This window comes from Gobio gobio (assembly GCF_949357685.1).
Source record: "Gobio gobio genome assembly, chromosome: 24".
Taxonomy (NCBI): domain Eukaryota; kingdom Metazoa; phylum Chordata; class Actinopteri; order Cypriniformes; family Gobionidae; genus Gobio; species Gobio gobio.
Window position 1 is genome coordinate 30,120,209 of NC_137120.1, and position 24,307 is coordinate 30,144,515.

A 24,307-nucleotide genomic window follows, 5' to 3' on the forward strand; every position below is an offset into this window, starting at 1 on the left:
AGCCTGATGAAATCGATATAAATACGTGACGTGTTTAATACTGCAAAATACGCTCAATGCAATCCCTGCCCATGCCGTCCAGAATAAAAGAGAACATCCCCATCCCATTTAGTTAAGTTTTTTATCTCCTTGTAATCAATTCTAATTGAAATCATTTTATTTCTAGTTCTTACTTTTTTAATACCTTGTATTTTCTTTCTCATTTTTATGTAAAGCACTTAATTACCATTGTGTATGAAATTTGGTATATAAATAAACTTGCAATGCAATGAAGCTAAAAATATAATCAACTACATCATCATGTTGATATGCTATATTTTTACTATAAAACTCTTATGACAATCATGTCTTCTAATATCTTCAATTGTTGCGCATGCCGAGCTGCAGCGGACACATTTGTAAACAACTTTACTTGGACCCATTGTCTCTTTAATACCGCGTGTTGCTGCTGATTGGGCTGACATATTTGACACACCCACCAAACAAGAGAAAACGTATCTCAAACCCGTTGCGCAGATGCGTTCAACCCGGAAACGGTAGCAAAACGTTGCGCACCGGTTTGAAGTCCATAAAAGTGCATCTGTCCGTCATATAACTGCTCCACACAGCTCCGGGGGGTTAATAAAGGCCTTCTGAAGCGAATCGATGCGTTTGCATAAGAAAAATATCCAGGTGATTGGACGGAAGCTAGATAATTTACTTTATAAAGTTTTAAATATTGATATATTTTTCTTACACAAGCGCATCGATTCGCTTCAGAAGGCCTTTATTAACCCCTCGGAGCCGTGTGGAGCAGTTATATGATGGATAGATGCACCTTTATGGACTTCAAAAACAGAGCTTCAATCACTGCCATTATAAAGCTTGGATTAGCCAGGACTTTTTTTAATATAACTCAGATTTTATTCATCTGAAAGAAGAATGTCATATACACCTAAGATGACTTGAGGGTGAGTAAATCAAGGGCTAATTTTCATTTTTGGGTGAACTAACCCTTTAATATAAAAAAGATTTAATAATTGATGAAATGGACAGTTATTGAACTGAAATGAAACAAGACTGAACCAAATTGAGCTGAATAATGACACGATTGTCTTCTGTAGAGCTGCTTTACAGCTGAAATTGAATCCATTTTTTTTACTGATTTTATAAAATTAACACTGTAATTTTCCCGTTTATCAATGTGAAGCTGTTTGAAACAATCTGTATTGTATAAAGCGCTATATAAATAAATGTGACTCGACCTGACTTGGCTTGACTATTATTAGTAATAATGCAGCAAAAAAAAATATTTATAAACCAAAGTTTTAATTTGGGAAATAAAGTCTTAGTAAAGTTCTTTTAGATATGGCTTGTTGCCATGAAATTTTTTTTTGTTGTTGTCCGAAATACTTCCAATTGGTGAAATTTTGGTGCATGAATAATATGATTATTGTTGTTCTTTCGTTGATTAAATTTGCATACATTTAGCACACTGGAAGTTCATTATATCAGTTACTGGTTATCTTTTTTTATACTGATATATTTATTCACTAAAACTGAGAGCCAGTTTACTTAGCTTATCTCCTCTGTTCTTTTTGGGATGAAGGTGATAGGACACCTCTTTGGTTTTGATGACAGAGTCCTGCTGTTTTGCAGAAACTTCCACACACATTATTAAAGTTTGACTGCACCAACTGAACGACTGCGGCGGTTTACCATCAATAATTCAGCGGGGCTTCTATTTTGGATGTGAAAGGCAAATCCTGTCAGAGTTTTGTGAGGTGATCAGAGTTTCATCTGCTTGTGCATTGAAATGTTCTTGAAAGTAAAAGTGCTTTGTCATAAACTTTATTTTATTTAAATGTAAGGGTTTATAGGGTTAGATCACACAAAAATGTTCACTCTTCAGAAAATTTGGACTAAACCGCTCGATTCACATGGATTAGTTTTACGATCTCTTTATGAACTTTTTGAAGCGTCAAAATGTCAGTTGCGTAGTTGTCAATGGAGGGACAGAAATCTCTCAGATTAAATAAAAAAAAATCTTACGGGTTTGGAACAACATGAGGGTGAGTAATTAATGACAACTTTTTGGGGTGAAATAACCCTTTAAAACAACCATTTTTCCTCTTCTAATTGAGCAGCATTTTTGCTACTGTACCTTTAAGACTTCTATATTTAACATATGTAAATGACCTCTGTCGTGATTGGACGGTGATAGGTGTGTTTACAGCTCTGACATTATAATTGTGACATTCTGAGTTTGCACATGGGCTAAGTGGACTGTGTAGGAAGTTTTCGAAATCTTTAGTTCAAAAATGAGTACAAGGAAAATCTTGTATGGAAAAATGTCTTTACTGCCTTCTCTCTTTCTCTCTCTCTCTAGTCTCTACTGAAGAATCGTATTTGCTACTGCAGCTGCCGCCCACCCACACACAACCCCGCATTCATTCTACATTATAGACTCGCTCAAAAATACATACATATGCACATGCAGCTCGCACTCTCACCCACATAGTCACGCCACAGTGAGAAAAAAATGACATAATAGTCATTGTGTTCAGGGTTTAATGTAATTTAACAGCGCACATAGATCTGATAAAGCATGTCGATTTTTATTATAATATATCATTATTAAATATATGTATGAAATATGAGTAATTATTGCATTTTTAATTGTATATTTAATTTATATACAATATTATAAGTTATATTAAAGATATACAATAAATATATGCATATATTTATTCTTTAATATATACAATTATTTAAATTATATTTATATCATATGTGTGTGTGTGTGTATATATATATATATATATATATATATATATATATATATATATATATATATATATATATATATATATATATATATATATATATATATAAAATAAAAATATGTCTGACATGAAATATGAAAAAGTATTATGAAATATGAAAAAGTATTGTATTGTTTAATTATATTTTTAATTTATATTTTATAAAAAAAAATATATATATATATATATATAAAAAAATATATATGTTTGACATGAAATATGAAAAAGTATTGTATTGTTTAATCATATTTTTAATTTATATTTTATAAGTATATATATATATATATATATGTATATATATATATATATATATATATTCTGTACTGTATATAGTAGAAAAATAAATGTTAATTTATATTTTTAGTATATATTTTATGAATATTTAATATATTGTAAAACAATGTAATTTCACTTCCTCTGTGTTAACAACCCCACATCATCATATATGATGTTGTGAAATGAGATATATCTTCATGTTGGTACAAAATGCTCAATCCATATCTCTGCATCGTCACTTTGAGAATGAATTGTGCTTAATTAAGACTAATGAATGTTTTGACAAGTGTAAATTATAAGACCAGAGATGCAACTATGCAGCCTCTTAATGACGTGACGCTAAATCTGGCCCTGGCAGACAATGAGAGAGAGAGTCATATTTAGTGCTGTGGGCTCCTCAGGGATGGAGGTTATTTACATACATGCACAGTAGGCAACTGATGATGTGACAGCACTGAGAACATTTTTTACATTTTCTGAAGAAATATGCTCGCCTGTTATACAAAAAACTAACAGCGATGCAATGCAGCTACTACATTTTGAGTCCTTTTATACCGTACTTATAGCTGAAGTCCCCCCATCTGAATTTAAGCAGTCCAATAACTCATATTTAATATGTCAAATACATCTGCATGGCATGAACCCGAACTAAAGGTATTGCGTCCGAGACATAGACTTCTGCATAATTCACAAACCAGCGTAGCATGCACACTTGACCTACTTCATGTCTCTTGGCATCAGTGCTTGATGGAGGCAGTACTTTTTTATTATTAGGTTCTTGTAAGTATTTAGATTTGATTTAAGTATTGTGTGCAATAATTGTTACTATGCTGATGCAGGCTCCCAAGGCACAGATGGTGATTAGGTATTTCCTGTTTCCACGCTATTTTATATTCTTCTTAATTAAATTAAATTGGAATTTCTTCTAAAGATAATTGTGATTTACTGGGGAAATGTACATTCAATTCTTATTATATAATATAATATTAAATGTTATATTTGTATACTTGATGGAGAGTAAAATTAAAACAAATGTAAAATTTGGGGCGAACTATTCCTTTACCTTTGGTTATTATGTTCTTGTAAGAATTTAGATTTAATTCAAGAATATTGTTACAATACTGCCGCAGGCTCCCAGGGCACACATGGTGATTGGGTATTTCCTGGTTTTCCGCTTTTTGAGATTTTTCCTATAATTAAGAGAATTTCTTCAAAAGATTGTGATTTACTGTAATTTTAAATATTTCATTTGGATTCTTGATGATGAGTAAAGGATAAGGATGCTCCGATTGAGATTTCTACAGTCGATACGACTACCGATTCTTGTCATCATGATCGGCTGATACCAATCCCGATCATTCAAGCTTTATATAAGCTTTAAATACACATGAATTGTGTTTGTGCTCATTTGAATCGAGACAACCTGCTCTAAATAAAGATATGTGATCATAATAGGGTTTAAAATTGCTTTTGCGAAATTACAAAGCCAAACGTGGCGCAATAGTCTCATCTGTATACTGTTTGCATGCACGTTGGCAGTGGATTTTTTACGATTTAAGTCAATAAATTGCGATCAGTTTGTGAGATCGGCCAAATTTAGTAATTATCGATCGAGTCATAGAATGTGATTATTGGCCGATACCGATCTGTGGCCGATTGATCGGAGCATCCCTTGTAAGTGATGCCTGATTTTCATTTTTGGTAGAACTATTCCTTTACTTCTTGTAAGTATTTAAATTTGATTCGATTGAGTAAATTCTGTGCAATCATTTGAACTGTACTGATGAAAGCTCCCAGGGCACGCATGCTGATTGGGTATTCCCCGCTTTTTGAGATTCTTTTCAAATTCGAAATAACTGTTAAGTCCCAATCCCAATTCTATTTTATACTCCTTTGCCTTCCCTTACCCCTACCCCTACCCGTTCCCCTTGCCCCTTGAAACAGAGTGGCAAGGCGTAGGGGTGAAAATATTCCCCTAAGAAATGGGACACCACTACTATACCATTACACGTTATTAGTGTCCTGTGACATTTAACCAGTATGAACAGCAATGAAGTGCGTAGGCTATATCTAACAGAAATCAGGCGCGAGCACGTTTAACAAATGACTCACTCCCAACAGAGTTTTGAGCTGTATTTGGACTATGGATATGGTTTTGTTATCCACTGTGGTGCTGCAATAATGTTCATACGTTATACGTCAAGTCAGTCGTTGCCTTGGTAACGCAAGAGTTTACAGACGATACGTGATGTAAATATCGACTGCGTTATGAAGGATGACCAGATATATATATATTTTTTACTATTATTAATATGTTCACATCACTCAAATAGTGCGTTTAGCAAGCTACAGAGAAACTGGCAGCCAGGCGACACACAAGTGATCGATCCCGAGTGGCAACATACAAACATTCTAGCAGCACGGTAGTCGGTGGAGGGAAACTCCTCATACCCCTTTGCTCGAAGTGCGGTCCGGAAAAATCTTCATTTGAAGGGCTATCTGGCCCTTCCCCTTACCCCTACCACTCCAGCCAAAAGAGAATCGAGACACCCCTTCATGTGAACGCGCAAAACGAATGGGTAGGGGGAAGGTAAGGGCTAAGGGGTAGAAATGGGATTGGGCCTAAGTCATGGCACTATACTTTTCAATACTTCCAGCTCCAGTTTATTCTCAAATGTTCTTTATGTCAATACTCCCATTTTAATCCTCATTAAACAGCCAGACAAACTTGTCAATCAAATCCTAGTGGCGCTGCATCATCACAAACAGTCATGGTCAGGTTGAATGAATGCTGCAGCTCTGCACGCCGGCATGACGCTTTCCCGTCCCTGCTGTTCAGTGTTCACACACGCTCTGTTGCCATAGCAATGCTCTGTAAAGGAGGGAGGCAGCATGCTTACAAGGTGGATCCATTAGTGCAAAGTGCAATTTAAATCCAAAAATCCAAGGTAAAAGTAATCTTCAAATTGAGGATTAAAAGGAAAGGTTGCACAAAGCCATATCAGCATTATTCAGTCCTTTTGCTTAGCTCGTGTCTTTCTTGGCTGGCTTCTATGATGTTTTTCTCTTCACCAGTCAGACTCAGCAGATGAAATACCTCGACACGACAGGAAATCACTTTCTCTTACCTTAAATATTAAATGCTTGCAATATTTGATGTGCCTTTTGGCTTCGCTCAAATGAGAACATCTAGGCAGGTGTTTCAATAGGTCCACTCGAAAGGAAGAAATGTGGTTTTGTGCAGTAGATTTAGTTCTCAGGCTATCTTTGAGTGGCGAGGGAGCCCCAGAGGAGAATGTTTTCAGCTCGACTCCAACAAAAGCCTGTTTACAAAGGGCTGTTTCTAACGTGTCAGTGCTGTTTTTTAGCGGTCATGGTTGGTATGTCTCATCAGCATTGTCCAGCCTTAAATTTAGGCCAAAGACGAGTTAGTTTCCTTGAATTGACTGTGGGAATGGAATTATTTTATTATGTACAACTTTAAATTGTTTATTTATTTATTTTATTATCTTAAAGCAAATGTAGATTTATTTTTTCTATTATCTTCAGCATTATAGGTCAAAGATTGGTTTACCTGTGGCAAAGGAATAGTCAGTATTTTAAAGCTAATATTTTTATTAGGGGTGGGCATAGATACATTTTTTAATCTAGATTAATCTCACTGTAATCTTGGAATTAATCTAGATTAAAATGGCTCATTTGAATTCTGCCGAAGGCATTCAGAATATGTGTGCTCGTAAGTGATCGTTTGTCTTTTTGTAGTTTGAATAATAAATAACTTCTGTCCCTTTAAGACCTGACGCACGCTTGGATCCCAAACACTGTTCCTGTGAGATGGTTACGAGTGTGTTTACGTTAAAACTCACCAAGATGGGCATTGAGACATTTTTGAGTGTATTTGACCATTAATAAGCTGGAAAAAGGAGCTAATTTTTGCACTTGTATGTCAGAGGCGGCTTTATCACGGTATGTGTGTGTGCGCTTCATATGCGAGCGCGAAATCTGCGGGAATTAGTAGAATTAACGTTATGTGCAACCACGGGCGCTAAAATATCAAGGTGAAAGTCATCATAGACCCAGCTCCCAACCCAACTTTGAGAATAGATTAACGGCAATATTTCTTTTCTCGCCCGATAAGAGTCTCACGTTAACGCAGCACGTTAACGCCGATAACGGCCTACCACTAATTTTTATATTATTCCCAACTATTTCCAAACGTTTTGGGACGTCTGCCTTTTCATGCACATGACCTTTAATGACATCCCATTCTTAATCTGTAGTGTTTAATATGGAGTTGGCCCACCCTTTGAAGCTATAACAGCTTCAGCTCTTCTGGGAAGGCTTTCCACAAGGTTTAGGAGTGTGTTTATGGGAATTTTTGACCATTCTTCTAGAAGCGCATTTGTGAGGTCAGGCACTGATGTTGAACGAGAAGGCCTGGTTCGCAGTCTCAGCTCTAATTCATCCCAAAGGTGTTCTATTGGGTTGAGGTCAGGACTCTGTGCAGGCAAGTCATGTTTCTCCACACCAAACTCGCTCATCCATGTCTTTATGGACCTTGAGTTGTGCACTTGTGCGCAGTCATGTTGGAACAGGAAGCGGTCATCCCCAAACTGTTCCCACAAAGTTGGGAGCATGACATTGGCCAAAATGTCTTGGTATGCTGAAGCATTAAGATTTCCTTTCACTGGAACTAAGGGGCCAAGCCCAACCAATGCAGTCAGGCAAGTACCGTTCTCCTGTCAACTGCAAAACCCAGACTCGTCCATCGGATTGCCAGATAGAGAAGCGCGATTCGTCACTTCAGAGAACACGTCTTCACTGTTCTAAAGTCCAGTGGCGGCGTGTTTTACCCCACTCCATCCGATCTAAGGCTTGGATGTAGTTGCTCGGTCATGGAAACCCATTCCATGAAGCTCTCTACGCACTGTTCTTGAGCTAATCTAAAGGCCATACGAAGTTTGGACTATGTGTGTGTGTGTGTGTATATATATATGTATGTTTGAATATATATTTATATATTTTTTTAATTATTTTTTAAATAACCCACAATTCTGAAGCAAACAGATATTTAATGAAATATTTTACCAAAAAATAAAAGTTCTTTGATCGTTTTCTCACCCAGATGTAGGGCTGCACAATTTGTAGAAAAATGTTAATTATGATTTTTCTGATAAAAATTGTGATTGTGGTTGCAATATATATATTTTTGCTGTGTTTGTAGGGCTGCACAATTTGGTTTAAAATGTGATTATATATTAATATGGCTATAAAATAATAATACAAATAATAATTATTTTCCAGCCATATTATTGATATAAATAGAACATTCGTGGTCAAATACGCGTATACTTTATATATAGGAAATATATATACTGTAGTATGTCATTTTTTTTCTCCAATTAAATCGTTGCCTTTGAGTTTCGATAACTGCATCACGATTTTGGTTTTATTTCCATGAATCGTGCAGCCCTACCCAGATGTTGGTATTTTTGTGTGCAGTCGTGATGCCGTGAAGAGCAGTGACTGCTGGGAGTGGAAACAAGGGGCAGTGCTTTATGAGAAATTCATTACAGGACAGTTTCTCCTTTCTACAAGGACAGATATGAAAAAGTTGCTTTTGTGGACACATGGGTTTTGCATTATATAACAGCCTAATTTTGTATTTGTGGGCTGCGTTTTTTTTTTTAGATCTACAATGGTAACATGATTATAAATGCATGATTTGAAAATACTTTTTGTGGGAAATTATAATAAGTACAGAAGAAAACATTTCATGGGTAAATTAATTTCACTTCAGACATGTTGAGCTTTGTTGCTCACATAAGAAACAGGTCATCTAACCTGCAATATCTGTCGATATCATTCCCCATCTTGCTGTCCTCATAAAAAAGCCCAAAAATTAATAAACCATTGAGCTATTGATTTCTGTTTAGAAGCTATTATGAACAGACTTTATCTCATGCCAAAAGATCAAATCTGACCATAACACCCATTCAAACTGTTTAATCAGTAAAAGTATTTATAAGCGTAATCAGCTTAAACGAGAAGCTCAGCTCTTATGCAACAGACCGTCTTCTGTTTTTTTCTCCTGTGATGAGACGTGGGAGTGTCACAGCTCATGCGGAGAGAATATCAGACCCACTCAAGTGAGAAAAATCGCTGACTGAACAGCATAACTCAGTGTCACTGGGGTCCATCAGAGTGAATCTATCCATCTAACCGCATTCATACACATCTGATGTGACAGAAAAGCTGCGCTGTGGCATTCTGAACTACCTGTTCAGCTCATTGAGTGCTCAGATTTACAGTGAAAGGTCAGAACATTTCCCAAGCAGCAAAAAGCGCAGTGCTAAGAAATGTATAACATCTGCATTTAGAGTATTCAGCATATTCAATGATAAATATGCTGTAAATTAAATAATGATAAATGTACTGTGATTTTTTTTCTTTATTTTATATACATTATATTTATTTTGTTGTTGTGTAAAATTAATAAAAAATGATTTAATATAAATAATGGAAATTAAATATAAAAAATAAGCTTTTATCAAGCATTAAGGAACGCTTAGCAAGCTAACAAATTATCAAAAATAATTTGATTTGATGTGCTCAATTCTTGCAATGTTTTCTGATTCACATTTTACCCACTGTAGTGTGTACCAGTCCTTTCAATGAGGTTTGCTTTCAGCGAAACAAAATCAATGTCCTCCTAAAGTGTCTCATCTCTCTGTGCACACAAGGCTTTTAATAAGACAGCCACATTTTAATTTGTGGTCGAGATGGGGGTTCATTTTTCATTTGCTTGTACCCAGAGTGACCGTGATGGGGATGATCCGTTGTTTTGCTTGTTTATTAGTGGATAAATTGAGGGCAATGTCAATAGTGTCATTGGACACTGTGGAGACCCATGTTTACATCGTTTATGTAATGTTAACGGTTCTCGCAAGTGCATCCTTCTGTCGATGAGGACTGAATCTACAGCACTAAACAGATAGTGCATCCAATTCCCACGCAAAATATTTTTATGAATCAGTTCGTTTTAGTGAATCAAAAAAATACACCGCCACCAGTGTAGGCCAATTCCTGAATGAATGACTTTAATGAACCAGCTCATTTTACTGAATCAAAAACATACATGCCACCAGTGTAGCCCAATACCTGAATGACTCTTATGAACCAGTTCGTTTTAGTGAATCAAAAACATACACGCCACCAGTGTAGCCCAATTCATGAATGAATGACTCTTTTGAACCAGTTCATTTTAGTGAATCAAAAACATGCACGCCACCAGTGTAGGCCAATTCCTGAATGAATGACTCTTATGAACCAGTTAGTTTTAGTGAATCAAAAACATACACGCCACCTGTGTAGCCCAATTCATTAATGAATGACTCTTATGAACCAGTTCGTTTTAGTGAATCATAAACATACACGCCACCAGTGTAACCCAATTCCTGAATGAATGACTCTTATGAACCAGTTCGTTTTAGTGAATCAAAAACATACACGCCACCAGTGTAGGCCAATTCCTGAATGAATGACTCTTATGAACCAGTTCGTTTTAGTGAAACAAAAACATACACGCCACCAGTGTAGCCCAATTCCTGAATGAATGACTCTTATGAACCAGTTCGTTTTAGTGAATCAAAAACATACACGCCACCAGTGTAGCCCAATTCATGAATGAATGACTCTTATGAACCAGTTCGTTTTAGTGAATCAAAAACATACACGCCACCAGTGTAGGCCAATTCATGAATGAATGACTCTTATGAACCAGTTCATTTTAGTGAAACAAAAACATACACGCCACCAGTGTAGCCCAATTCATGAATGAATGACTCTTATGAACCAGTTCGTTTTAGTGAATCAAAAACATACACGCCACCAGTGTAGCCCAATTCCTGAATGAATGACTCTTATGAACCAGTTCGTTTTAGTGAATCAAAAACATACACGCCACCAGTGTAGCCCAATTCATGAATGAATGTCTCTTTTGAACCAGTTCATTTTAGTGAATAAAAAACATACACGCCACCAGTGTAGCCCAATTCATGAATGAATGACTCTTATGAACCAGTTCATTTTAGTGAATCAAAAACATACACGTCACCAGTGTAGCCCAATTCCTGAATGAATGACTCTTATGAACCAGTTTATTTTAGTGAATCAAAAACATAAATGCCACCAGTGTGGCCCAATTCCTAAATTAATGACTCTTTTGAACCAGTTCATTTTACTGAATCAAAAACATACAGCGCAACCAGTGTAGCCCAATTCCTGAATGAATGACTCTTATGAACCAATTCATTTTACTGAATCAAAATCATACACCACCACCAGTGTAGCCCAATTCCTGAATGAATGACTCTTATGAACCAATTCATTTTACTGAATCAAAATCATACACCACCACCAGTGTAGTCTAATTCCCGAACGAATGACTCGTAAGCTGTGATCACATTTACCATTGATCAGCAAATCTTTGCGGGCAAAATCCAGTAATTTCCAGAATCCACACGATCTGGATTTTTCAGTTAGAGCGAAATCTCCATGCAGATTTCAAGTTGATTCACATGGATTTGCTGCGCTGACCGACAGAAAGCTGCTTGGTTTGAAAGTGACTTCTGTGTGAGCTATACATCATGAATTATTTTCCCCCAAATTTTGGATTCCACTAAGCCGGAATCATTAAATACTTTAGAATCCACATCCCTATTTCAGAAAGAGTGATTTTCAGTGAGGTCACACCTGTCAATTTCACTCATCATGTACAAGATATTATATTTGTAATGTTGAGAGTGGATGGGCCACCAAGCAAGAGCAGGAGCGACTGTCCTTTCTCAGGGAAGATTATCTCTAATTGGGTCGAGCAACAGGGGACGGATGCTGCCGTTTCCAGGGCAACAAACTCCAGAGAGGAATGACTTGCTGCCAATTGAGAGAGTGACAATTGTCAGTATGTACTGTATTTTTGGGAGAATGGGCCTGTGTCAGCAGCTTAACAGGGTTCAACAATCTTTTTATTTATTTGTCGTTCACAGAGCGCCCACCTGGCCATGATTGACACGCTGATGATGGCATACACAGTGGAGACGGTGAGTGTGGAGAAGGTGATGGCGTGCATGCTGCAATACTCCACCGATTACCCAGACGGAGATGTGCCCTATGACACGGAGGATGCGGTCACCAGCTGGATGAATAAGGTCTTTCCATAACATCCAAACTTCTCCATAACTGTGCCTGGTCATCATCTTATACAAACCTTTAATATAGAGAGAGGATTGTTGCACTTATAACATGATTTGAATATATTCTCATTGGACTGTATCATCTCTGAGGGCATCTTTGAGTGTCGGTGACGGGACGACATTCCCATGCCTACATCAAGACAATACCGCAAATGTACACACACATGCTAAACAGACCATGAGCAAACCATGAGGGACTGCAGGATAATTTCTGTTCCTTTTGTTGTTTTTACTGTTTTTTTTACTGTTTTACTGTACAATTACTGTTGCCATAAAAATACAACATTTGAATATATACAACAAATCAAAAAAATATATATAATAATTACCAAACTTTTTTGTCAGCTGAACACCTTTATAATACACATAAATATTTACTTGAAGTACCCTGAGATTTTAAGTTAATATTTCAATAATTTATTTCAATATAATATAGGGATTACCAAACCTTTTTGTCTGCTTAACACCTTTATAATATACATAAATATTTACTTGAAGTACCCTGAGATTTTAAGTTCATATTTCAATAATTTATCAATAATTAATTTTCTGTTGTGTTTGTTCTGAAAACAAAATTGTAGTGACTTGTATAGACTAATACATAGAAGCTCAAAACCTTTGTTTTACTAATTTTCAAGGTGAATGAATACTTGAAGGAAATCATAAGTCAGGAGCAAAGGAGGATGGAGGCGCAGAACGCAGAGCCTGTTGAGAATCCAAAGGTAAGTGTGCACTTCCTGTTCTAGCTACAAAAACAGCGATGATTCATGCCACTTTCATCCGTAGGAGGAAGATACAAAAAGTGCCAGAGATAAAGATGGATTTTTGTCATAATGAGCACTTGTACGTCTCTGAAATCTGCTTGGAACAACGTTCTGCCCTCCAACTTCCAACATGCAGTGAAATCTTTATTTTTCATGCTTCAAATCACAAATACTTGTACAGATTTTCTAAAACTCATATCCTGATACAATTGAATACAATACAAGGCTGAATTGCTTAAATACAATTTTGCATCGCAATATTGAACATAAAAAGAATGCAAATGATTTGTGAATACTCATTTCCTAAATATTGGTTGTCATCATACCAACATTTTTTTTTTTGCCTTTTAATGATATTCGCTATATATCTTGTTTAATGCACAAAGTTATATGCCCTGGATGTTTTTCGCTAAATTAACTTGAATAAATAACATTCATTTTTAATTTATATGTACCAATATAACAATATAACAATATATATATATATATATATATATATATATATATATATATATATATATATATATATATATTATTTATTAGGGCTGTCAAAATTAACGCGTTAATAACGCATTTTCGCAAATTTATTTTAACGGCACTACTTTTATTAATGTGCGATTAACGCAGCACGCATTTTCTGTTTGATCCGTGGCCTAGCCCGTAGTTGGAGAAATTGAGAGCAGCATAGATGCAGCAGCAAACAGAAATGGGGAAAGAAAAGGGTAACATAACATTACTATTCTGAATCAAGTGCAGTTATAGCCTACATAAGCTACCATTTTTTTCTGTTAAACTTTTATCAGACTCCAGGTCGAAATAAAAGAAAAGGGCATTTTTGCTGCAGTCTAAGTCTGAGCGCAATGCGCGAATACACTGCAAGCTCCCTCTCACTCATATCCGAGGTAAATCATTAACACCATCACCACTTAAAGTAGGCCTACATGTGTTTTTTTTAACTAAATACATTACAATCGGCTAAAACGAATGTTGAATATCGTTGAATATGAATATTTCTTTTTTTTAAATGAGAGAAATCACTGCTTATTCTGAATTTTTAAGCTTAGGCTTTAGAGACATGAACAAGTTCTTTGAAAAACATCTATGACCTTTGATACATGTCTAGTCTTCATGCTCTGTTGAGTATGGTTTCACTAATAATAAACATACATTTGCATAAAGCATGCATATTTGTCCATACCCATGTTGATTTGAGTATTAAAAACTTGAAACTTATTAATTTAAGGTACATTTAGAACTGATAAAAATGTGCAATTAAGCTGCGATTAATCGCGAGTTAACTCATGACAATCATACGATTAATCGCGATTAAATATTTTGATCGATTGACAGCCCTAATATATATATATATATATATATATATATATATATATATATATATATATATATATATATATATATATATATATATATATATATATATATATATATATATATATATATATATATCCAAAAACATTATAAAGCATGAAAAATGTCATGTCAGCACAGACATTTTTTGATAATAATTAATCCATGTAATGAATCTTTTGAATCAGTGTTTTCACTCTGAATTGATTCATTGAAATAGACTTTAAAAGGCTGTTTAAAGTATTCAAAAGTCCGATTTTTACAATCTGCGATTAAAATATTAAAACAATAAATAAATATTCAAATATATTGTCAGAACAATTAACATTATACAGTCAATCAATCTAATTGCTATACGTAGGTATTTAAAACCACATGGATATGTTAGTCTGTTCAGATTCTATTTAAAAGCTGCCTCAGGTTCTCCTGTAAAAGTGTTCCCTGAGTTGACTTGAGTTCACAGGACGTGACGGATATCATCAGCGTGTTGTCGTGTTTTGTAACATGTTGCTGCGTGAGGGTAGTTCTGACTTTGCTGAATCATAGTCCTGCGGCGTGCAGCAACCTGATGTGGACGTTCTCCCAGGCTGATGTAAGAGCAAAATGTTTGCTGATTCATGTTTTAACGCTTTGCATTTTATCTTCCTTTCCCATTGTGACGTCAGTCTTACCTTGTTTTACCTTCTCTCTGAGGGAAAGGAGTGCGCTACGGTTATGTACACTGCGTCCTTGCTTAAACCCCTAGACACCACAAGCCTCCACTAACTTCCCAGCGTTACTTTTGCAGCATTTGGTTTTTGTTCCCCATAATTCCATTTTTAATGTCATAATCTGAGCCTTCCTAGAATGTATGAGGATGTATGCAGAGTCATCACACAGAACTGTGTCGGGCGTCTGACAGTTCGGCACACCCTGTCCTGAGGTCGTCTCTGGGCTAGGCAACTGACGCTAATGAGAGCAGTCAGTTCTCAGAGGCGCTGTGCACTAGCATGTGTGTGTTTGAGAGGCAGTGTGGACACAATCAGTGCCGAGGAGGAATGTCAGGCGGTTACACAACACTATAAACATCCTGAAACAGCCAGCATGGCATGAAGTGGCCAGACTGACACACAAACACACCAGAGGAATGCAGTTCTGCATACATATACACATAATATAATATAATATAATATAATATATACAGGTAAATAGACTTTTAAAGGTCTCAAACTACACACTTGTTTCTAGACATAATCCGTTGGCAAAAAACTAATCCTGTAACTTTGCAGTCTTCTTAGGGCATCTTGGGTAAAAATGCATTCATATTGTGATTCACAGGGTTTAATGTCTCTCAGATCAGAGAGTATCAATTTTTCTCTTCTTCAATTTGGATCCCTACAGATATTTTGGCATGCTTTTGAAGACACTGTTTTTTTCTGTCTTTTAATCCTTGAAAAGTTGAGAAAAGCTTAAAACTGTGAAAACTAAGAACATGGCAAGAACCAGTACACTGTGTCCTAACCTTTCTTTATTTCTATCTATCTATCTATCTATCTATCTATCTATCTATCTATCTATCTATCTATCTATCTATCTATCTATCTATCTATCTATCTATCTATCTATCTATCTATCTATCTATCTATCTATCTATCTATCTGTCTTTCTGTCTAATTGTCTGTCTGTCTGTCTATCTGTCGTTCTATCTGTCTGTCTGTCTGTCTGTCTGTCTGTCTATCTAATTGTCTGTCTGTCTATTTATTGTCTGTATTTATTTATTTATTTCTGTCTATCTATCTATCTATCTATCTATCTATCTATCTATCTATCTATCTATCTATCTATCTATCTATCTGTCTGTCTGTCTGTCTGTCTGTCGTTTTATCTATCTATCTCTTTCTGTCTAATTGTCTGTCTATCTGTCGTTCTATCTGTCTGTCTGTTTATCTAATTGTCTGTCTGTCTATTTATTGTCTGTCTGTCTGCCTGTCTGTGTCTGTCTAATTGTCTGTCTATCTGTTGTTCTATCTATCTGTCTGTCTGTCTGTCTGTCTGTCTGTCTGTCTGTCTGTCTGTCTGTCTATCTATCTATCTATCTATCTATATGTCTGTTGTTCTATCTATCTATCTATCTATCTATCTATCTATCTATCTATCTATCTATCTATCTATCTATCTATCTATCTATCTATCTATCTATCTATCTATCTATCTATCTATCTAATGTCTGTCTGTATTTCTGTCTGTTGTTCTATCTATCTATCTATCTATCTATCTATCTATCTATCTATCTATCTATCTATCTATCTATCTATCTATCTATCTATCTATCTATCTATCTATCTATCTATCTATCTATCTATCTATTTCTGTTGTGAAAAAGTAACCACACGTTCAAGTTTCAAAAGTTGCATTATTTGTCTTCTAAGTGTTTTCTGGTGATCTTGTTTGTAGCAATGAAGGTCTCGTCACACTTAATCTGATATGGGATGTTAACAGCTGATTGCATTATATAATCTCTGCTTGCTAATGTGACTGCCCTGTCTTTCTCTCTCATTCATTCTTTGACTGGCTGAAGTCTCCAACCAAGTGGTATATGAAGCTGGTTCCTGTAAGTGTAATTGTGAAATGTCTTATTCCATCCAGGCTTTTTCCATCTCGTGCTTCCATCATGTTTTTTGTTGCCATGACGACTCTTTCACATTGTCTTCAGCTTCATTAACCACGCAATAAACTGTTGGTGTTGGCATAAAATATATGTTATGTTGTCATTCAGGTATTTATTTCATTTAAATGTCACTTCTGTTAGTTAAAGTTCCCATCACATGTTGTGTTTTCAGTACTTTTCCATACATTAGTGAATTGTTGAATAGGCCATCATGAACTTTCGAATGAAATGTGTCAGATGTGTTTTTACTCAACTGAATAATTTGTTTATGTCTTTTTGCTCCAGACACGTTATAGAAAGGAGCAGGTTCTGCCCAAGATGGTTCCCTGGATCCCCCCGGTGGACAACCTCCTGAAGGACAGCACAGATGGCTGTGCCCTCGCTGCCCTGCTGCACTTCTACTGCCCCGCCATCGTCAGCCTCGGAAGTACATAAACCTGCCAAAACCCTCAACATTACTGTGCACAAAATAATATGCAAGGTTCAGAGGGAGTAGTGTGTGGGAGCTGTTGAAGACGTGTAATCAAAATTAACCCAATTTACTTTATTATTAAATGTACATAATCTTATTATACAAAGTAAAGATGTGCTTGATATGCACAATTCAGGTTTAATTGCATAGCAGAAAAATATATATTTGTGGAAATGTTTTTTTCACAATAATTTTTTTTTAATATTATATGATAGACAAATGTTTTTCTTATCATTGCATCAAAAAATACAATAATATTGTGTATAATTTTCATATTTTATATTATTAAAGAAAAAATAATAGCAATAATATATATAATATATAATAATAAGTATAATATTATTAGATTAATATTTTCTACAATATTTTCTAAAATATTATGCAATAGTCAAATATTTTTTCATAACATTTCATAAAAATAATATTGTGTATTATTTTAATATTTTATATTATGAAATAAAACATTATAGTATTACTATAAATATAGTATTATCATTATATATATATAAAAAAAAATTCCTCTCAATTTTAAAAATATTATTTAATACATAATATTTTAAGTTGTTGGAGCCCAGACAAATTATTTTTAAACATTTCATAACAAAACCATAGGAAAAAAAATATATATTTAAAAATATAAAATATTATTTATAGTATAGGAATATTATGTTTAGATTTTTTCCACAATATTATATTAAGATTATATTAACAGTTTTCTTTTTGGCAAATATTCTATTTATATTCTGTTTATTCTATATGTACGCATTATTTACCCCTGAATAATTAATTACACTTTAAAATGTCACATTACAAAAGTTTTGATTGTTGTTTTTAACGTGCTGTAAATCAATTTCAGCCATTTTGCAAGTTTCACTAGACTTTGACTTAGTGAATACAATAGTCTACAACTACCTGAAATCCTAAACTTTTATTTGACTTTAATCATTTTGAGTTGTTCCTGTTAATCTAATCGCAGTGATGAAGATGACTAGAACTGTTTACTGAGGACTAGAACCTAGCTGTGGATTCGAATGATGATGGATGCAATTAGATTTATCTCCAAAGGCTGAATCACATGACTGCCATTTAGACTCCATGATTAATGGGCTCCTCTGTGATTGGTTGAGCCCTTGCAGAATCTGACAAATAGGCCAGATCATCTGTCTCATTCAGTAGTGTCTGATTAGTGTAGCACTTTGAATTGTCTTTGATTTACAGACATTTGCCTGAAGGAGACCATGTCACTGGCAGACAGCCTGTACAACCTTCAGCTCATCCAGGACTTCTGCAGGGAGCACTTGAACCACTGCTGCCACTTTAATCTGGAGGACATGCTCTACGCTCATTCTTCCATCAAAGTAAGCCTTCAGATACAACTTGCGTCCAGATTTGGTTTAAGTTAGGTGCTGAAGTAGAGCCTTAAGTTTCCCAAACCGTAATTTCACTCGTTGATATGTTACAACTGCAGGTCTAGGTTTGCAAAATTTCTTAGGCCACAACATACAGTATGAGATTAGTGGGATGCTGTTATTTGGAGCCCTTTTAGCAATAGCGCAAGTGCCGCCCGTGGGAGTTGGCTTTATTCCTGTTAAAAAGCCAAAAGCATAAGGCGTGCTTTTAAACGCTGGTGCCCAAACCAGCCTCCCAATAGAAGCAGATTCTCTAAAGACTAGTGCCATTGACTGAAACAACAACAAAATCGCATTAAAAATAACCAGCAGATATTTAAATATATGAAGTAGAGATGAGCTGTTACATGTTTTTAAACAACTCATAAGGTAGTTTTCATAAACATTTTTTCAAGCGTACTTATCATTAACATTAAATAAGCTCCTCTCTAGTGTTTTTGTATATAGCTTGCTAACAAAATATGAACATTGGATAACTTTCCTGAGGTAAATGCAGCGTTTTATTGACGTTTTTCCGTGGTTAAAACACTAATTAAGCGATTACATGAGACGATTCATTTCAGTAAATTCTGCTGTATCTTTCAACATACCTTCTGATGTTCATGCATGTTTGAGCGATCTGTCGTCACATTTAAGAGCGTCAAAACGCCATTTATTTTTTGAATTTCATTATAAAATGGACAAAATTTGAAAGCTGAGACTTTGTTTCTTATCACAAGTAACAAAGCACAAAGCGTTTTGCGATTATTCAATTGGAGGTGCGCTACAAATAATGTTTGGTGTAGGGAAAAACAGCGGACCAGGCTTAAACTACGGGTAATTCATAGGGTCAAATGCTTTAATGTTGCTATTTTTGAACTGTAAATGTGTTACTGTTGAGTTAACTTGCCCTTAATTCAACACAAAAGAGATTTTCTTCACACACAGTATGAGCTGCAGTCTGAACACGTTTTCCGCCCCCTATTGATTGACAGGATATAATCGTTCCTGATCATTGGCTGTTTTTAAACAATCGGCGATAGTGAAAATAATTGCTTTTATCGGCTGATAACATTTATTGGCTCTAATAGGAAGCATGTTTTTTTGTTCTTTGAAATTTGTAACCCAACGGTTCTTATTTGAAATTTGTAACCCAACGGTTCTTATTTGAAATTTATAACCCAACGGTTCATATTTGAAAGTTTTAACCCAACGGTTCATATTTGAAATTTGTAACCCAACGGTTCATATTTGAAATTTTTAACCCAACAGTTCTTATTTGAAATTTTTAACCCAACGGTTCTTATTTGAAATTTTTAACCCAACGGTTCTTATTTGAAAGTTGTAACCCAACGGTTCATATTTGAAATTTGTAACCCAACGGTTCTTATTTGAAATTTGTAACCCAACGGTTCTTTTTTTAAATTTTTAACCCAACGGTTCATATTTGAAATTTGTAACCCAACGGTTCTTTTTTTTAATTTTTAACCCAACGGTTCTTATTTGAAATTTGTAACCCAACGGTTCATATTTGAAAGTTTTAACCCAACGGTTCATATTTTAAATTTGTAACCCAACGGTTCTTATTTGAAATTTGTAACCCAACAAATTTTATTTGAAATTTTTAACCCAACGGTTCATATTTGAAATTTGTAACCCAATGGTTCATATTTGAAATTTGTAACCCAATGGTTCATATTTGAAATTTGTAACCCAACGGTTCTTATTTGAAATTTGTAACCCAACTTTTCGTATTTGAAATTTTTAACCCAACGGTTCATATTTGAAATTTGTAACCCAACAGTTCATATTTGAAATTTGTAACCCAATGGTTCATATTTGAAATTTGTAACCCAACGGTTCTTATTTGAAATTTGTAACCCAACTTTTCGTATTTGAAATTTTTAACCCAACGGTTCATATTTGAAATTTGTAACCCAACGGTTCATATTTGAAAGTTTTAACCCAGTGGTTCTTATTTGAAATTTGTAACCCAACGGTTCATATTTGAAATTTGTAACCCAACGATTCTTATTTGAAATTTGTAACCCAACGGTTCATATTTTAAATGTATAACCCAACGGTTTATATTTGAAAGTTTTAACCCAACGGTTCATATTTTAAATTTGTAACCCAACGGTTCTTATTTGAAATTTGTAACCCAACAAATTTTATTTGAAATTTGTAACCCAACGGTTCATATTTTAAATTTGTAACCCAACGGTTCATATTTTAAATTTTTAACCCAACGGTTCATATTTGAAAGTTTTAACCCAACGGTTCATATTTTAAATTTGTAACCCAACGGTTCTTATTTGAAATTTGTAACCCAACAAATTTTATTTGAAATTTTTAACCCAACGGTTCATATTTGAAAGTTTTAACCCAACGTTTCATATTTGAAATTTGTAACCCAACAGTTCATATTTGAAATTTGTAACCCAATGGTTCATATTTGAAATTTGTAACCCAACGGTTCTTATTTGAAATTTGTAACCCAACGGTTCGTATTTAAAAATTTTAACCCAACGGTTCATATTTGAAATTTGTAACCCAACGGTTCATATTTGAAAGTTTTAACCCAGTGGTTCTTATTTGAAATTTGTAACCCAACGGTTCATATTTGAAATTTGTAACCCAACGATTCTTATTTGAAATTTGTAACCCAACGGTTCATATTTTAAATGTATAACCCAACGGTTTATATTTGAAAGTTTTAACCCAACGGTTCATATTTTAAATTTGTAACCCAACGGTTCATATTTGAAATTTGTAACCCAACAAATTTTATTTGAAATTTTTAACCCAACGGTTCATATTTTAAATTTGTAACCCAACGGTTCATATTTTAAATTTTTAACCCAACGGTTCATATTTTAAATTTGTAACCCAACGGTTCTTATTTGAAATTTGTAACCCAACAAATTTTATTTGAAATTTTTAACCCAACGGTTCATATTTGAAATTTGTAACCCAACAAATTTTATTTGAAATTTTTAACCCAACAGTTTATATTTGAAATTAACCAAATTAGAATAATTAGCTTTTATATTGTATATTGTTTTATATTGCTTTTCTATGAGATTTTCGTCCTCTTAAGATCTTAAAATGTTATGTAAAAAATAGAGAAAACTTGTGTTGCAAGCTACATACCATCAAACGGGAGGTCTTTACTTTCAGACTACTCTGTAAAATGTAAAATGTTAACCTTGAATGCAATGTAAGTCGCTTTGGATAAAAGCGTCTGCCAAATGCATAAATGTAAATGTAAATGTACTCTGTCAGCTATAAAACAACTCTCTAGACTTTCTCGATGGGATCAGATGCAAGGGAAGTTTCTTTCTTTCCCAATGTTATGTCGTCATCATGTCTTTGATCTTGGCCCTCTCTGGTTTGGACTCTGGACTGGATAGAAAGAACATCTGCAGCCAAGATTTTCAGTCATGGATACTGAGAAGCCTTTGGTTCTTTTTGAAATAAAGATGAATGATGAACATTTCTGCCGATAGTGTTGAAATCCATAAGATGAAACGGTTGGTTTCAGTGGTTATAAAAAGAGAATGTGGAGATGTAGTTTGGCAATTTATATTCAGGCAGTCACAACGGATTTGGAAACCTGGCCACACTTACTAAACCATAAAGAGGTTGTTTGAAATAACCTTAGAAACTCCTAAACAGAGAGCAGTGCTAATGGGATCAACGTTCCACCTGGTTTTTGTTTAAACTGTAGTTCCACAAATGAGCAAAATCTCACACTGTGTTGGGTTTTATTTGCACCCAACAGCCTGTGGTTAGAGGACATGATCAGCATCTGATACAGTGCCAGACTCCAGAGCTGAATCTCAGAGATGTGAGGGGAATTGAGAGCAGGTCACTGAGCTGTAACCTTGACCCAGATTCTGTCAGCTTTCTAATCCCAGCTGCTTGCTTTTATTGAAAGGTTCAGTGCGGTTTGCACATGTGCTTCATGTGGTGCTTTTGCAGAATATGAATGTATTGTGACCTGATCTCATTCCCTTCTCTTTTATTTCTGTTATCATTAGTTGTCAAATTAAATAGGTTAACATATGAAGTCTGACGTATATTCATATAATTTTTACGACAATTGTACATTTAAAATTTGTTTTCTATATATAATTATGTAAATATTTAATATTTAATTTATATATTTTTTCTCATGTCATATTTTAATTAGCATCACAAAATAAGCGGCATCTTTTTAAAAATGCCATGCTGTGATTTAAGGAATTGTCATACATGTCAGGAAGCATAATTCATTTTATTTTATAATTTTTTTAACAATTAATTGTACTAAATTAAAGGGATAGTTCACCCAAAAATGAAAATTCTGTCATTATTTACTAACACTCAAGTTGTTCCAAATCTGTATAAATTTCTTTGTTCTGCTGAACACAAAGGAAGATATTTGGAAGAATGTTTGTAACAAGCTGATCTCAGGCCCCATTGTATTTTTTCCCCCTACTGTGGCAGTCAATGGGGGCCAAGATCTGCTTGGTTACAAACATTCTTCCAAATATCTTCATTTGTGTTCAGCAGAACAAAGAAATGTACACAGGTTTGGAACAACATGAGGGTGAGTAAATGATGACAGAGTTTTTATTTTTGGGCGAGCTATTCACTTTAAATCAGCATCCCTAATTGAAAGCAACATTTGCCTCCCCTAAAATTATAGATAAGCCTTCTAATAATATGTTCACACTTTATGTGTGAATAAGTAGGTAGACAGGCAGATGGGGGAGAGGACGCATGTGCCAAACACCATCTGGGTACAGACACGCAACTGCTCCGGCTCTTTCAACCACTCCATACAAATGTTTCCAGTGAACCCCTTTATTTATTTCTTTAGTTATTGCCAATAGCACTGGTAGATGAGGTTTCATGTCAATGCATAAAATGAGGTTGTGTATGAGAGAAAATACAAATTTCACTATAGAGTATATTTGAATAATTTGACAATGGGTGGCGACGGCGTTGTTGTTGTTAATTTGCTAGCAAGTGACATTTTAATATTTTATTAAAAGCTGTTGCAGAGGTCAACGAATGATGCCTTGGATTATATGATGAATAAATGCTTTAATCAGTTTGTTATATTGAATAGATGTGAGCTACTCTAGCCTATAAAGAGAGCAAGGACTCTTTGTTGAAAGTCAATTAAAATGCCGAGGTAATGTCTTCTGGGAGTGGCCTCAGATAATTGCTGCTGTTACCCTGTGCCTTTTAACTGCTAGTTACAATTTCTGCTGAGTGGGAATAGTGTATCAGAGCGAGGCATTTTTCATCTTGTCAGGTACCCTCGATGAATTCAAGGTCATG

The 24,307-nt window shown here is 34.8% G+C and overlaps 1 protein-coding gene across 8 annotated transcripts in view; it reads left to right on the plus strand.

Moving 5' to 3' along the window:
* The window catches only part of camsap2a (calmodulin regulated spectrin-associated protein family, member 2a), a 47,271-nt gene that overhangs the window by 11,553 nt on the left and 11,411 nt on the right, over positions 1 to 24,307 (plus strand). For 4 of the 8 annotated variants that reach the window (XM_079807002.1, XM_079807004.1, XM_079807003.1 and 1 more), the window contains exons 3-7: positions 12,128 to 12,289; positions 12,973 to 13,056; positions 17,024 to 17,056; positions 17,399 to 17,540; positions 18,804 to 18,943. In XM_079807002.1, coding sequence (XP_079663128.1) covers positions 12,128 to 12,289; positions 12,973 to 13,056; positions 17,024 to 17,056; positions 17,399 to 17,540; positions 18,804 to 18,943 — 561 coding nt within the window. Of the gene's footprint in view, positions 1 to 12,127; positions 12,290 to 12,972; positions 13,057 to 14,963; positions 15,059 to 17,023; positions 17,057 to 17,398; positions 17,541 to 18,803; positions 18,944 to 24,307 lie in introns of those variants that run through there. The other 4 variants (XM_079807005.1, XM_079807006.1, XM_079807008.1 and 1 more) reach the window with 3 other exon arrangements.